General features: G+C 41.8%; 1 protein-coding gene across 12 annotated transcripts in view; it reads right to left on the reverse strand.

Annotated features, from left to right (window-relative positions):
• DCAF6 (DDB1 and CUL4 associated factor 6) overlaps nucleotides 1-14,841 on the reverse strand; it is a 173,021-nt gene that overhangs the window by 134,946 nt on the left and 23,234 nt on the right. For 11 of the 12 annotated variants that reach the window (XM_050957258.1, XM_050957247.1, XM_050957326.1 and 8 more), the window contains exon 2: nucleotides 5,874-5,935. In XM_050957258.1, the coding sequence (XP_050813215.1) occupies nucleotides 5,874-5,935 (62 nt within the window). Of the gene's footprint in view, nucleotides 1-5,181; nucleotides 5,276-5,873; nucleotides 5,936-14,841 lie in introns of those variants that run through there. The other variant, XM_050957279.1, reaches the window with a different exon arrangement.

Here is a 14,841-nt window from a genome sequence, read left to right on the forward strand (position 1 = left end):
ACTAATCTGACTGATAAATACCAGTGTGGTCAAGCACAGCACAACTTCAAGAGACAGCTGGTGGCAAAAAAAAAAAAAAAAAAAAGTGACCAGCATGCTAGTTATTTTCCATCTACAGCCCCTTCTGCATGAAGGATGCTACTGCTGCTCTGGAGGAGCCCACTAACGGTGAAAAAAAGGCACTGAAAAGGAAAAAGAGACAAAAACATTCAAAAAAGAAGGAAGCACAAAAATATCATGTATTTATCTTCCTACCTACACACACACACACACACACACACACACAAAAGACAGAACAGGGAAGACAACACTTTGTTGAAGAACAGATGTGCAGCAAAAATGAAAAAAGCAATAGTGATGATCCTAATACTAGCAGCCCACATCAACACAGCAGGAAGACTTCAGTCATTCCTCTTGGATGATGATGTGACAGCACTGGTTCATCCACACATCAGCTCCAGGTTAGACAAATATAATGCTTTCTGCCTAGCCCCAGATAAGTTCATGAAGAAGCCACTTTATTATGATTACCTGAAAGAACGTATGCTGGTGCTTCACAACTTGCACTGATTTCTCATTCACTACTAAATCCACTTCTTGATTTTGCTACTGATGATTTGCAAGATAAAGGCCCTTAATGCAACAGGCCCATATTATAATCAGAGACCACTGCTTCTTCCAATAATTGTAATTAACTACCACACTGTATTTATCAGTGCCCAGAGGGAAAACCTTCTCAACAGCTCGCCTAAATCTCTGTATTACCCTAACAAAGAGTCCTACCTTTTATCTTCACAGACCACTCTGTAGGACTAAGGCCTTGGCTACACTGGCACTTTACAGCGCTGCAACTTTCTCGCTCAGGGGTGTAAAAACACACACCCCTGAGCACAGCAAGTTACAGCGCTGCAAAGCGCCAGTGTAAACAGTGCCCCAGCCATGCTCCCAGCGCTGCAAGCTAATCCCCACGGCGACCACACTCACACTTCAAAGTGCTGCTGCGGGAGCGCTCCCGCGGCAGCGCTGTACGGCTGCAAGTGTAGCCAAAACCTATTTCCCAAAAGGAATAGATCAGAAAAAACTACCATCCCACTCAAAGGTAGCTACCCACTATTGCTTGCTCTTCTGAACAATTCATACACACACACCCCTACAATAGGCTGTTTCGAATACTTAAGTACCCCAAGAGAAGAAATGGAAGGAAAGAGGAGAAGAAGGGAATATCACTCTTCCAAGAAGTAAAATTAAACCCTAGATCCTAACACTAGGTCACTAGGTCTTGCTACACTAATTTAAGTTCTCATCTATGGTGTAAATCAGGTGCAGTACCTGGAGAGGAAAAAATAAGTATAGTACACAACACATATCCCTCTTTATTATCACAAGAATTATTGTGCTAAATGTGTACAGAAAGGAAAAATCATCACTTCAGGTGACTCTCTTTCCTCTAATTTAAAATGAAGTATTTCCTCAAGCTGATGAGTCCATTTGGAGACTAATCTTTTACCAGCACTCCTTTAGCACAGCTCCCTTCCTTAAAAAAATGTTCACAACAAAACTGGGAGAAAAATATAATATCAAGGTGGTGTACAAATTATTACCTAAGGCTGCATTTCCTTTCCCATCATGGCAACTAATGCAGAGAGAACCCATTTTCAATACACTCATTTAGAGTTAATCATCTCCTTACTGATTCATTCAGTGACTTCACTATTCTACAAGGTGCTGATCGTTTAAAACAAGCTGATGAAAAAAAACGTGAGAGAGAAGAGAGAAGAGAAGTGAAAAAAATCACTGTACCTAGTAGAGGACTACAAAGTCTAAGCTCTATGTACTGAGACCAGTTACTAAATTACAAATAAAAAAAAACATTAATGTGACAAGGAGTTGCAAAGTCAGGAAAGAGCCATGCAACTTTCACTCTCCCCACATAGGTACATGTAATCAAACACATAAACACGAAATGGGGAATAACTGGCTAGGCAGTAGTACTGCAAAAAAGGATCTGGGAGTTATTTTGGATCAGAAATTGAATATAAGCCAACAAAGGGAAGCTGTTGCGAAAAACGCAAACATCATCATGGGATGTGTTAACAGTATGTAAGACACAGGAGGCAATTGTTCTGCTCTGCTTGGCACCAATGAGGCCTCAGATGGAGTACTGAGTATGTAAGACACAGGAGGCAATTGTTCTGCTCTGCTTGGCACCAATGACGCCTCAGATGGAGTACTGTGTCCAGTGGGGGAACCACACTTTAAGGAGGATGTGGATGAACTGGAACAGAAATGTAAGGTGTTTAGAAAACATGACCTAAGAGGAAAGGTTGAAACAATTGGGCATGTTTATTATATTGAAGACTGAGGGGGGGAGGGCGGGATTTGATAACTGTTTTAAGATATAAACAAGAGAGTGATTAATTGCTTTCTATGTCCACAAAAGGCACGGCAAGTAGTAATCAGCTTAGTTTGCAGCAAGGGAGATTTAACCAGCGGTTTTCAAACTGTGGGTTGGGACCCTGAAGTGGTTGTGACCCAATTTTAATAGGGTCCCTAGGGCCAGTGTTAGACTCACTGGGACTTGAGGCTGAAGCCGAAATGACTCAGGCTCTGTCGCCCCACCCTCCCTCAGCCACCCATAGTAATTGTTGTCAGAAGGGAATCACAGTGCAATGAAGTTTGAGAACCGCTGGGATAAATATTAGGAAAAAAATTCTAACTATAAGAATAGTCAAGCATTGAAAAAGGTGAAATCCCATAATTAGAGGTTTTTAAAAACAAGTTAGACAAACATCTGTGAGGAATGGTTTAGGTATATTTAATCCAGCCCTCTATTTCTAAGATTCTATGTATTATATCACAATTTTTAGCTACATGCTCACATACTGTTTTTCCCACGACTCATGCTTCATTCAACATGCAGACTGCATGATGTGTAATGAGACAGTTCTTCAATATTTATTCTTATTCTCATTTTTCAACATTAAGTCCTGCCGCATCCACTAAGCATCAGCCATACGGACTAATGAGTGCCCTCAGAGTACTGTGCGTGACACTGATGCAAGTTCAAATTATTTTTGGCCAAAAATAAAAGATCCATTAGGACACCCACCACATTCTCTCCACACAGTTCAAATACACACTGAGTGAGGCAGGAGTCCTGTAGGGGAGAAAAAAAAAAAAGCAAAAAAAAAAAAGCATGCTCATGTAATCAAAGCCTTTAGCAATTTGATTCTGCAACTTCAATATTCTTTTGTTTATATGGAATTTCTAAGTTTTTAAAAAAGAAAAGTGATAATGCAAAGAAAATTCCATCATGTGGAGCAATAAAAAGACATATAGTGCAAGAGATGTGTACTAATGAGGCAAGGGCTTTTATTGCTTCCTTCCTCCAAGCATCAGATGAAGTAAATCAGGATTCTGAAGGGCACCTCAAAATTACACACACACACGAACATTAGGTGATTGTCATTAAAAAACCTTGCTGTTCACTTAAAAAAAAATGCACAAGCAAAGTACATTTTAAAAATCCTAACATTGCCAATTCAAAATGCATCTTCACCAGACCTCCATAAGGCCCATGTCTATTCCAAAAACCATTTCCATGGAAAATTTCAAGTTTTTCTCACTCCCCACTGGGCAGTTGTATCTATTCTTAGATTATTATGTTTTTTTGTAATGGTTAAAGTATCCCCCCAACCCTGACTCCATTTTCTTGTACCTGAAAATTACTGAACATTTTTATTCACATTTTAAAAAGAATTCATTCACCTTCAAGAAGGTATCAGATTTGAAATATTTCAGCCCAAAAGATGAGTATTTGATAAGGTTATAAACAACTAAAAAAGGACCTTTCATAATGAAAAAACGGATGCAGTCTTAATGGTAAATATCACTACTCACTCAATATAATGATTTATAACACATTTTCATACTTTGAAGAGACTCAGTGAAATAAAATTGTACTTTGTTTTATATAAATCCACATGATGGATTCATTTCAGTACTAAACTGGAAAATTTCTACCAACATCATGTGTATTATTCATTACCTTACAACTGTAACAATAAACATCACAACATTACTTACTATCACAATCCTGATACATGACAATTCCATTCCATACCTTTTTTGTTAGTCTTTTATGACTCATAAAATGTATCTTCTAAGTTAAAATTCTTATTTCAGGTCCCAGGCAAAAAAGTAACTATTCTGGTAAATCTGAAGAAAATGTGTTCAGTAATTTGAGTATGTAACTGAATAGATATTAAACATATGTGAAAATGTTCTTTGTTTAAAAGCTTCAACTCAACTATGTGTATGTAGCTCAGAATAAGAGTTTTAAATCTGAAATGTTTTTTTGAAATTAAGTTTCTAGCATTTGAAAATAATGTTCTGACCACGCATGTTGGTTTCCTTATTCATTAGCATGCAAGGGGCACACATCCATCAAACATTCATGCTGCAAACAGCAGCTGATCATTCTCATAGCAGCATAAGATTTCTGAGTTCACGTTTAGGTGGCGATGAGGATACGGAGCTGGTAGTTTTTCCAGTCACACTGGCCATTCTTCATTAAGTTATACAACCAGTGAAGAGTTCAGATCTTTTACTCAGGGCAAGTCCTACTCAACATCATTTCCTACAGCCAGCTAACCATCCATAACATGTCACCTGTTCAAGCTTATGAAATTAAGCTAACACTAATCAAATAAGATTAGATATAACCATATCCTAGAATATGAACAAATTAAAGGTTATCAGCTGCATGCTGGAAAATGTTATGACTTTAATAGGCACAAGAATTAAGTCCCTATCGCAATGCTCAAGGGGGCTGAGTTATATCTCTGTGAGAACCTTAATTTTGAATTTTTTTTTATTTGTGTAAAGGCCCAAATTTAGCATTTTCATGTACATAGTAGTTTGCGTTTAATGGACTTTACAAGCTATTTTTCCCTTGAACATCCCAGCACCTTTCAAAAATCCTCTCTGAGAAGAAAAACAAATAAATGCATTAACAAACATGAACTTCTGCTCTGCTGAGAGATGACAGGCCAGCAAAGAAGCCCTGTCACGACAGCCAACCTCTACCACCTAGGTCACAGAACTTAGTCAAATGTATCCACTACTCTTAGAGCTCAAACAGTCCTGCGGAGTTTGAGTAACAGTCTATTTGCTGCCTACCGGTTTTCTGACACTGCTGTCAGAAGCAGGATCTAATGATGAGTTAGCAGAAATGTGGCTATGAGAGCACAGCACGGAAGAATTTTGCAACCAGCTAGATATGAAAAAGTAGAGATTTATTTAAAAAGTTAAATATTTACTTTAAAAGAAAAAACCATAATTATTATTTATACCATGTGACTATGCCATTTCACGTTGGGTTTTCAAGGTCAGCCATATTTTAGGTCACAGTATTGCTCCTTTTTTATAATCAATATATAGCACTTCCTCTTTTCCAAGCTTAGAAGAAAACTGAAATGCTTCAATCAAAGCAATACAATAAAATCCTAAAATAGCAAAATGTGTGTTAAAATACAAATAAGTACATTAGAAATTATTTAAGATTAGTTCTTCCTTCACTTTCCTGCTCCTACCCAAGTCCAGTTTTCCCTGCTATAGGTGACTGCCTCACTCATAACTAAAGCAATTAAATGAACACAGCTCATTGCTCAGTTTCAGAGACTGAGTTGATGTCAGCTGCTTCAGAAGAAATAGAACCCAGGAGGGCCTGGATGTAGGTCTTGGCAAGTAATTATTTTCAATTCAGCTTTAAAATGTATTTAGTTTGCATTTTTAAGTCTAGGCACACACACACTGATATGGGACACCATATTTTTAAAGCTTTGAAAACTTAGATACAAGAAATCACTTACACAGCCATCATGCACATTCAGTGTTGCTTCAAGTTTTAACCTTTGGATAAATTCTCTTCTTCCTGTTGAAGAAAGAAGACTGAATTATAGTCTCATTTTAAAAGCTGACGTTAAAGAACTTTGGCAACCAGATATCATGGTGCTGGGCACAGCAGAAGAACCTAAATAGAACAGAACCTGCACATAATATAAATCTTAATACAATTTGTATGATTCCAAATATTCAAATGGAAAAAGCAATGCTCAATGTTTATTTGCTGTTCTACCACCTTTAGCACCAGTTTAGAAATTGTGGTGTTAACATTTGGTAAGCTTCACAAGCAGACACTTTGAAATTAGAAGCTGTAAAATAGAAAATAACTTATGTACAGTAACAAACAATAGCTAAAAACTTCTAACTGAAGATTGGAAGTTACTCCTGAGGGAATTGTGCCAAAAATATTAAAAATTTTAGGCATAATATTTTAAAATTCTACAAAATTCTGCAAATGTTGTCAATAAATAAATGTGGAGGCACCAGCATGGCAGCGGGGAGCACAGACCACTGGCTGCCTACCCCTCTCCCAGGACAGGTACTTAGTGGTGAGGCTGCACCAGACCCTGACACAGCGCAAGGGCCGGACCTGTCCCAGAAACACCCCAGGGCCCTGTCGCTCCACGTCAGGCACACCTGGTATGGGGCAAGCAGGCTCAGCCCAGCAGGATCCAAGTGTGAAGAGGCTTAGTGTGGTGGGATCCAGGTGGGGGTAATCTGAGCTGGCAGCTCAGTGGGGGATCTGGATGCAAAGGGGTTCATTGGGGGGTTCCAGGTGCAGGAGGAATGGGACTCTTGCAGGAGGATCCAGGTGAAGGTGGGTTGGCCGTGGCAGGGAGAATCTGATGTGGGGGGATGGGGCTTCAGGGGATCTGGATATGAGGGGTACAGCAGGGGGTCTGGGTGCTGGGGGAGTGGGGCTCGGTGGGGTGGGGCCTGTCTGGGTGGGGGTTTGCAGCTCAGAGTGGTTCAGGTGCACAGAGGGTGGGGTCTGTCTGGATGGGGGTTTGAGTGCAGCAGGTTCAGCTGGGGGTGGTCTAGGTACAGGGATGGGGCTCTGGATGCAAGGGGTGTGGATTGGCAGGGGGTGGTCTGGTGCAGAAGTGGGGTTCCAGATGCCAGGGGAGGGGTTCGGCGAAGATCCAGATGGATGGGGAAGGGAGCTCGGTGAGGAGGGTCAGGGGTGGGGCTTGCTGGTGTGGAAGTTCAGGTGCGGGGAGCTCAGTGGGAGGTTCTGGGTTGTGGGGGGGGGGGATGAGGCTCAGCAGGAGGCTCGGGGGGGGGGTCCAGATGAACGGGGGTTGGGCAGATAGGGGAACAGTTCCCCATACAGTGACCCCCTCTCCCCTGTGGGTGAGGAGCGATAGGGGCAGGAGGGTGCAGCATTTCCAAATGCAGGGGGAGATTTCTGGGGGTCATTCTGACCCGACTCTGGCCACTCCATGCAGGGGAAGTGCTCTGCTTCTCCACTGTCAGCCCAGCCAGGACTAGCAGCTGAGCCCAGTGAAGGGTAGGCTGGCTGAGGAGTCCCCAGCTGGGTGCAGGAGGGAAGGAGGAAGTGAGACTTGGTGGAAGGCTCTGAACGCTGGGGATTCAGTGGCAAGTTCTGAGTGCAGTGGGGGTGATGCTCAGTGGGGGATCCGGAGCCATCAGCCAGAGTGTTCTCAGGCCCTTCCCTGCCCCCCGCAGTGATTTACCTCTCCAGTGGCTGCTCTAGGCGCCCAAAGCAACACATCCATGCTGCCACGGAGGGGCACATGACCGCTGTTGCTGCTTCCCTTTGCTTCCTTGTCAGAGAGTCATTTTTCTGCGTAGAAGCAAAGAAATCTGCAGGGGACATGAATTCTGTGCCTGTGCAGTGGTGCTGAATTCGCCCCAGGAGTAACAAGTAGAATATGTTTTAAGAAGCACAACATATTTTAAATAGGAACATGATGCCCAATGTGTTTTGCTCTTAAATGGAAAGTGGAACAGGGTCTAGTGCTTAAGCAGAGGATTGGAAGCCAGACCTCCTGAGTTCTAGTTCCAGCTCTCTCTCTCCGTTTGAGAAAGCCACTTAATCTCAGTTTCTTCATCATTACTGATTGTAACTCACTTTGAAGAGCAACATAAATGATCAGTATCATTCCATTTCACAGTTTAAATAGTCAAACATGGATGGGGGGATGCTTTTGGAGTTCCTGAACTGAGCAGGAAAGGTGAGTGTGGAAGGGGAAACAGAGTAAAGCAAGACAAGGTAAAAGAGATTTAAGGCAAGGAGAATCTCCTACAAAGCACATATTAAAACAAGGCAAGGTTCCATCAATTAGATATCATTGTCTTGGAAACATAAAATACCATGTTACTACACAGATAAAGACAGTTATAACAATGCATACCTATAGGGTGAAGAGTAAGATTGTACAGATACAACTTTTATCTGGGCATTTCCTGATGTGACTGTTTAATCATCTAGCTTTAATGTAGCTTTTTGTTATGGAATTAATGACAATTAATCCTCTATAACTTCCATTGGAAGATGTTGAGAAAAAAAGTAAAGGTGAAATCTCACTCTATTACTTAGGTTGTAAGCTTTTGGGGGCACAGACTGCCTTTTTATTCTGTGTTTATACAGCACCTAGCACAATGGGATCCTGGTCCATGACTAGGGCTTGTAGGTGCTACAATAATACAAATAAATACTACTATGGGACAGCTCAGTAGTTTGAGCATTGGCCTGCTAAACCCAGGGTTGTGAGTTCAATCCTTGAGGGGGACATTTAGGGATCTGGGGCAAAAATCAGTCTGGAGACTGATCCCCCTTTGAGCAGGGGGCTGGGCTAGATGATCTCCTAAGTCCCTTCCCTAATATTCTATGATTCAATCAATGGAAAAACTCTCAGTGACTTCAATAAGACAAGGATTTCAATCAAGGGGTATGACTACATTACAGCTGGGAGGTATAATTCCACATTTGGGTAGACACACACACACCCTAACTCTGCTTGAGTTAGTACCCTAAAAATATGTATGTGATTGAGGCAGCATGGATAGTGGCTCTGAGTATCTCTCCAAGAACCTACATATATATTCAGCAGCAGCGTAGACATAGCTTGGGTGTTTTATTTTGACTTGAAAAAGGAACTAACCTGGTATCCTCTAAATTAAAAATACTCACTTAGACAGTGGCCCATATCCTTTCAAAGAAGGACTATAACATCTTGTCTCAACTGAATTTAGTGAAAATGCCCCTTTCTTAGAGGAAGCAAGAGAAATAGAAATTGGATGTGGGACAGAAATGAGAAGAAATCTCTTCAAACCTAACCCTCCTAGGTTCAAGGGCCTGTACTGGACTGGGACCTAGGAGACCTCATGTCTATTTCCACCTCTGCCACTATCCTGCTGGGTGAACCTGGACAAGCCACTTCACCTCTGGTCCTTGGTTTCCTTTTGCATCTTTATCTGTCCTGTTAATTCAGAATATAAACTTTTAGGGGCAGGGACTTTGTCTGACTATGTGTTTGTATAGTTCTCTCTCTGTGAGAATGTATACATTATGGCTCCAATTTTGGTCAGAGCTTCTGGGCACACTGTAATACAAACAGTAAAAAAAGGGAAAGGAAAGGATTGCTCCTTCCTGAATAGCAGAGAGGACCTCAATCCAACAGCCTTTAATAAAGTATTAAGTACTGGCAGGAGGCCAAGATTCAGGAACTGAAAGGAAAATCTTTAGAAGGAGAGCAGCTGGTGATTAGGAGCAGTGGTAATAAAGAGTGCACTCTCTTAAAGTGAAGCATACAACAACTAAGAAACCACTGTTTAAACCTCTTTAACAAATCAGGTTTCACTATAGTTCTTCCTAGGGATGCCAGCCCTAGGAAGGTTTCCCTGGTAACTGTAGACACAGTTATAATTTCAGAAGAACTGTGGGTCTGGGATTTCATATTGGAATATGGAAAAGAGATTCTGATTCCCCATTTTATTGTTTGTGGGCTGCAATTTCCTACTATGCGTAAAGGCAAAATCAACTGGAGCAGTTGGGACAGTGCAGGAGCAACAAGAAACTGAGGAAAAGTGGGATTTAAGAAGAGGCAAAGGCATCTCAACTACATTAAAGCTGCAGCATTACCAACTCTCATAATATTTGGTGTTTCACTTAAAGCTTCTGGAGTCCAGCAATTGTGCAAATCTTAGCTTTGATTTACATTTTAAAAGAATTTTTTTCTAGCCTTTATGGTTGCAGAGAAAAGTTTGAAAACATGAATCCTAATGTCCCAAAAAGATAAATAAAACAACTCTTTAAAAGTCTCATGACTCAAGTCAATCTCATGGTTCTGGGGACCTTACTCATGATCTTTGAGCACTTGGGTTTGGCAATACTGAGCAGCAAATCTGCAATTTAATTTAAAAGAGCTAAGGACACTACTAAGGTGACTGAATCATTGGGGTGTACTGAATGTCCAGAGAAGAGGGCTCCACGGCTCTCATATAAGCCCCCTACAAACATCAAACCAGAACTCATGAATTTCAGTTAAGAAATATTGACTCATACACAGTGGCTCATAGCATGGAAATCTGATCTATTCTAAATAGGTCTTTTCCATCTCTGGTCTCCTGTCATAAACAGATAGTTAAGGGTTAATGTCTCTTTCACCTGTAAAGGGTTAAGAAGCTCAGTAAACCTGGCTGACACCTGACCAGGGGACCAATCGGGGGACAAGATACTTTCAAATCTTGGTGGAGGGAAGTCTTTGTTTGTGCTGTTTGTTTTGTTTGTTGTTCGCTCTTGGGGCTAAGAGGGGCCAGACGTGCAACCAGGTCTTTCTCCAATCTTTCTGAAACAGACTCTCATGTTCAAAATAGTAAGTATTAGCTAGAAAAGGCGGATTAGTCTTATGTTTGTTTTCTTAACTTGTGAATGTGTATTTTGCTGGAAGGATTTTACCTCTGTTTGCTGTAACTTGAATTTTTGGGGGGAGGGGGAGGAGTCCCTCTAGTCTATATGATCTGAATACCCTGTAAACATTTTTCCATCCTAATTTTACAGAGATAATTTTTACTTTTTTCTTTCTTTAATTAAAAGCTTTCTTTTTTAAGAACCTGATTGATTTTTTTCCCCCTTGTTTAGGACCCAAGGGGATTGGGTCTGAACTCATCAGGGATTGGTGGGGGAAAAGGGGGGGAGGAGGTTAATTCCTCTCTGTTTTAAGATCCAAGGAGTTTGGATCAGTGTAGTCTCTCAGGGTAGCCCAGGGAGGGGAAAGTCTGGGAGGGGGAAAGGAGGGGGGATGGTTTATTTCTCCTGGTTTTAATACCCAAGGGGTTTGGGTCTTGGGTTCCCCAGGGAAGGTTTTGGGGGAACAGAAAGTGTGCCAAACACTATATTTTGGCTGGTGGTGGCGCTATCAGGTCTATGCTAGGAATTAAGCTTAGAAGCGTCCATGCAGGTCCCCACTTCTGGACACTCAAGTTCAAACTGGGGGGAAAATACCTTGACATCTCCAGGATCCAATGTCTAAACAACCACTCACTGCCACCATAACCCACAGAGTGATTATGCAATGCAGTGGCGTGGGAATTGTTTCATCCCATCTCCATTTGGATAACAGGCTGCATCCCAAAGCATCACTAATAGTTTTGGAGTTTAATCTGAGCTAGTTTAATGGTAGATGCCAAGCTGCTAGTGTCCAGTTGTATATTCTTTTGTTTCCACCTGCTGCCAGAAAGGATATAGCCATATGGCTCTTTCTAGCATCAGTCTAGACATCTCACATTTTTTCCTCACTTTAACACTGAAGAGCCTATCATAGTCAGTTACTTGCATGTGCTTTGGAGAAGAGTAGCTAACAGACAAGCCTATGCTGTACAGCACTCCAAAGTACATGCATCGACTGTATTATCAGAAGGTTCAAACTGTCCAGCAAGTGTACCTCTCAAAATGAGAGAATGCAAAAGGAGATTCATAGACAAATCTAAAGAAAGCAGAGATTCCTTCCACTGTAGAGGAGAATTTAAAAAAAAAATCTATCCAAAAAGATTTATATAAATGATCAATAGGCTGATGCTGGGTGCTCAACATGAGGACGTAGTAACAGGTGTGCCAGTACATTAAGGCCTCTGGTAAAGAGGGTGTCTACCAGGGAGAAGTCTTTGCCAGTACCAGGCTTTGCTGCCCCACTAGCTTACCCAAGGTGATGAGGCCTCTAGGCTTGTTATTTAGAAGAGTTAGATGGCCCTAGACTATTTCCTGAATCTCTTTTGTTCCAGGGAAGAGGGTTACTACCTTGAGTTGCCCTTAGAGTGCTGCTCATATCTCAATGGGATGGATGCAGTACAAGGCTTCAATGCCAAGCTTCCAGCCAGTGGTGAGCTCTTTTTGGAGGTTTGAGGATGGCTGGTTGGAGACCTCTCCCAGTACTGATAACGGAAAGTTTTGGGATAGACTCCTTAACTTAGAGAAGCACTGAAGGAGTGGAATCTCTGGGAGGAGAGTCCCCTTCTGCAGCCAGAGGAACATTCTTCTCAATCCTACATTCCCTTTATAGACAGCTCCAGTAGGTAGAGCGTTAGCAAAGTATCTCTGGAGAGGTGAGTTCTGGGGGAGAAGGAACGGCATACAGAACAAGGGTCCAGAACGTTACCATCACCCAAACAGAAAAGACACTTACTATTCCATCAGTTAATGTTATAAATCTCTCACAAGATGAGCACGGCTGAAAGCCAGAGGGTTTAAGTTTGGTCAATAGATGGGAAAGCACCTCGGTGCCAAGTAGTAGTCAAAAGAAAAGAAGACTATTTCAAGAAAACAAATAAGGAGCTGCCAAAAGGGCAGAAAATCATACTTACACTAACCTAATTGTAGTAATTACTAATATTTACAAGTCTGAGACAATGAAAAGGTGCTTCAGGGTAGAAGGCACAGACCAAGCTCTGTCTCTCTGCCACAAGTGGAAAATGAGATGTGATTTGGGCCACTCTGCCATATGTTCTCAAATGGCAGGGGGTGGAGGGGGCATAAGGACATGCAGAGCAGAAGATCAGCCTAACTGGTCAAAAGTGATGCATGAGGAGCATGCCCACTATAAGTTGGATCTGCAAAAAGGCTTGAAGAAATGCTACTTCCTTGAAATTTTCTCATTTGCAGCCACCATAACACCGTATCCTGTGATCTTGGGAAAGCTGGGACAAGAGAACTCCAGAGAAAATCCAGGTGTTACAAGTAGTAATGTTGGCAGGACTCTTCCCCTGGGTCAGTAATGAACCAAGATCCTAGTATGGTTCAGGGGTACTGTGCTGCATGAGTTGGAATCTTTCATCAGATATAGAAAAAGTAAGCAACTGACTATTTGGAGCTTTATTTTTTGGGTTATTTTAAAATAAGAATGAAGTCCCTCATATCCTGTCCAAATTTCAGAATGATAGTTACACTGTACTTACCCTCTCCAGAGACACTGTGGAGTGGAATATATATTTTTCTCAAGCATTAACAAATATTGTTGATTAGCATACTGCTTTCAAAATTATAAAAACAGAAAATAATGTTCCACCTGGCAAATATTGCTCTGAGCTGCATAGCTAAGATTCACATACTTATTTTGTATTATTTAATCAGGCTACCATTCTTGAACCCTTTCACTGAATGTTTTATTTGCCCTTTTATTTAGAGATGTTAGCTTATAGGCCTGCAAGGTCCAAAGCTATAATAAAGTCTCCATATGTTAAAGAGCAGAATCCACACTTCAAAATTTCCTTTCCAGATTTGTAACCTTGAGTATTTCCTTTTCTTGTAAATATACATAGAAAAGATGGTCTGGGTTATTACTGGAATATAAACAATCTGTGCACCATGTTATTAAGTCCCATACATTGTACACCTTGAAAAGGGTAATTGATACAGTAATGCATTTGGCTGGACTGCAGCATAACAAAATGGCTTGGACAAATGCATTTTATAATTCTTGGAAGAGAAAGTAGTTTAAGTCTGCAAGAGTCTTCCCATAATGTGATGGATAATCCTTATACAATGTATGTTAATACACAGGTACCCTTCCTATACTGGAGTACATAAACAACTCCAATCTCAATTTTGGTTACCAGACTATATTTGTTCAGTTAAACCCCATTATTTCACAATCTTTTAATAATGTCTCAGTATTTCCACTACAAAACCCTACTTTCAGATTAGTTTAATTTTGCAAATATTTGATTTAATTTTCAAGTGTAAGCTCTTTGGGAGTAGGGCCTGTCCTCTACTAACTGGACTCATTTAGCGCAATGGGACCTAGCCTCTAGGTGTTACTACACTGTAAATCTTAAACAAGAAATGGACCACAGAAGTTTATTTCCACTATTTAAGTTAAATTCAGCATATGGATACAAGAATCCAGAGTTCTTCAATCTTTCCCAGTTTCAGATGCAGAGCAAGAAAGTTCTATAGCAGAAAATCATTCTTGTGTGATGTACTACTTCTGCACATAATACTTTCTGGTAGTACTAGCAGCAAAAACTAAACGGGTGATGTGGTACACCCAGGAATAGTATCTGGACCATGAGCTGTGAATCCTATGGGCCCATGGTGCCTGGGCACCAGGAATATTCCTGGCCTAGGGCCCAGCTCCAGCAATTTTTGGAGCCAGGTCTCTCCCTCGGCCCCGCCTTCTGCGCCCCCCCCCCCCCCCCCCGCACACGTCCTCCATTTAAAACAGCGCGGGGCCACCACTCACCACTGGCAGCGCAACAGAGCTGAGTAGCTTCCTTCCTGCTCACTCCACATGGCTGCTGGCCCCTCCCTGCAGCCCCTGGGTGGGGTGGGTCTGTGTCCCGCCCCAAGCGCCCCTGCAGCCAATAGGAAGCTGCAAGGGCAGTGCCTGGGGATAGGAGCACATGGAAGCTCCCAGTCTGCCCGGCCTAGGAGCCCCAGATAAGCGCTGCATCCCCCACCTCCTCCCAGAGCCT

Source organism: Gopherus flavomarginatus, chromosome 1 (assembly GCF_025201925.1).
Source record: "Gopherus flavomarginatus isolate rGopFla2 chromosome 1, rGopFla2.mat.asm, whole genome shotgun sequence".
Classification (NCBI taxonomy): domain Eukaryota; kingdom Metazoa; phylum Chordata; order Testudines; family Testudinidae; genus Gopherus; species Gopherus flavomarginatus.